This window comes from Mastomys coucha, unplaced genomic scaffold (genome assembly GCF_008632895.1).
Source record: "Mastomys coucha isolate ucsf_1 unplaced genomic scaffold, UCSF_Mcou_1 pScaffold21, whole genome shotgun sequence".
Classification (NCBI taxonomy): Eukaryota; Metazoa; Chordata; class Mammalia; order Rodentia; family Muridae; genus Mastomys; species Mastomys coucha.
This window is the reverse complement of record NW_022196904.1, coordinates 109,458,754-109,460,766: the sequence shown is the minus strand read 5'-3', so window position 1 is coordinate 109,460,766 and position 2,013 is coordinate 109,458,754. Positions and strand designations below refer to the sequence as shown.

Sequence of the window (2,013 nt, the reverse complement as noted above, 5' to 3'; positions counted from 1 at the left end):
TGCCCCAGTGTAGGGGAATGCCAGGGCCAATAAGTGGGAGAGGGTGGGGTGGCAGGCATGGGGTGGGGAGGCAACAGCGTTTGTTTTTGTTGTTTTTGTTTGTTTCTTTGTTTTTTGGAGGGGAAACTGGGAAAGGAGAAATTTACATGTAAATAATGAAAATATCTAATAAAAAAGAAAGTAAAAAAATCAATATATTATAATTAGAATAATCTATTTGATAGCTATTGTAATATAAATAAAATTTAAGTTGTGTAAGTACTTTATGAGACAGGACCTTTTATAGCTTAGACATTTAAAAAATAATCCAGAGTCCTGCTATGTCATTCAGAATAGTCTTAAACTCTTAGATTCAAGTTCCATTTCAACCTGCTAAGTAGCCAGGATATAGGCAATGCCTCCTTGCTCAGTGTAAGTTGTTAGCACTTTTGGAAGTGGAAATTTATGTTGCAGATTAGTATGCACAGATGACCACATACATAAGCCATAAATCACCTAAACATGGACAAGAAGTGGTTGATTATGGGCAAATACTATGCAATGTTACAAAAGAATAAAAGTATATTCTTGTATGGGCAAAAAGTCATGATTTTATATTTTAGAGAATAAAAATAACAGAAGTTCTAAAATGATTTCCTTTGACAGTGTAAATTCATAGAACAAAAGATGGAACAATTTGAGCTTTTTCTTTTCTTTTAAAATTTTTGCTCATTCTTTCATAATTCCATATGCACTTAGGACATATCCACTCCTTGTTCTCCATCTCTAACTCATTCGACTTCCTCCCCATCCCTCTCTTAACTCCATGTCTTTTTTAAATAGCTCTTGAACCCAGTTCGTGCTGTCTGGACATTGTGTCTGGACATCACCATGGGCTACAGTGCTCAACAAGCTAACTCCCCCCAACCCCCGCCCATTAACTGCCAGCAGCTGACCAGGTAGCTGTGGGAGCTTTAAATTTTTCATATTTTACATAACCACATATAATATGCAAATTTGGATGAAATATAACATTTTCTTACCTTCTCTTATCCTATTTACCCAGTTTCCTAAGAATTGAATCAGCAATACCAATCAGTACCCACCTTGTATTTCCAACTTGATTAAAATATTAATTCCCAGTGCCAAAGCAACATTTGCACTCAGACAGGCAGTTATCTTGGTATTAAGGTCCAACATTCCATAGTATTCAGAAATGAAGTTATAGGGAAAGAAACTGGCAAAAAATAGGAGGTTTCCAGCAGAAGCAGCCAAGCGAGCTTCAAATAAGAAATTACAATTAACTTTTTAATGCTACAACAAATAATGAAGTTGAATATACTTACATTATGTTTCCAAAAAGTTACTGTGTTTCCAGTCTTAACTATGAAACTAGACAAAGTAAGTGAACATGTAGATAATTACTAAATACTGGATATTGTTAATCTTCTAAGCATGGGATCTTGTTATGCTAAAACTGCTCCTTTCTGAACAGAAATGGAGGGACAGTGGATCTGAGGAAAAAGGGAAGTATGGGGAAACTAGGAGGAGTGAAAGGGGGGAAACTGAGGTTAAGATGTATTGTATGAGAGAAGAATTAAAAATAAAGAAAAACAATTCTCATCAAAATATTAATAGGACATAAAATCAGTGTTAGTGAAGGAATTAAAAAAAAAAAAACCCAACCAATAAAACTGCAGGGTACTACTTCTTAACATCACCGTTATTCAGGAAAGGCAGCAGCAGACTGAGTGGGGAGAAATTTTATCAGCTGCACATCCAATAGAGAACTAACATCCAAAGTATATAGAGAACTAAACTAACTAGGCATCAAGGAAACAAATGAGGTATAGATCTAAACAGAATTCTCAAAAGAGGAACCTCAAATAATCAAGAAACAGTTATGTTCTGCATACCTAACCATTAGGGAAATGCAAAACAAGACTATTTTGAGATTATGTCTTAAACTCGTCAAAATGGCTAAGATCAATAAAACAAGTGACAGATCATGCTAGTGAGGATACAGAGTAAGAA

At 35.0% G+C, this 2,013-nt stretch overlaps 1 protein-coding gene across 6 annotated transcripts in view; it reads right to left on the bottom strand.

Moving 5' to 3' along the window:
* Positions 1 to 2,013, bottom strand: part of LOC116102882 (ATP-binding cassette sub-family A member 3-like) — a 139,290-nt gene that overhangs the window by 96,547 nt on the left and 40,730 nt on the right. For all 6 annotated transcript variants that reach the window (XM_031388115.1, XM_031388118.1, XM_031388117.1 and 3 more), the window contains one exon: positions 1,086 to 1,259. In XM_031388115.1, the coding sequence (XP_031243975.1) occupies positions 1,086 to 1,259 (174 nt within the window). The remainder of the gene's footprint in view (positions 1 to 1,085; positions 1,260 to 2,013) is intronic.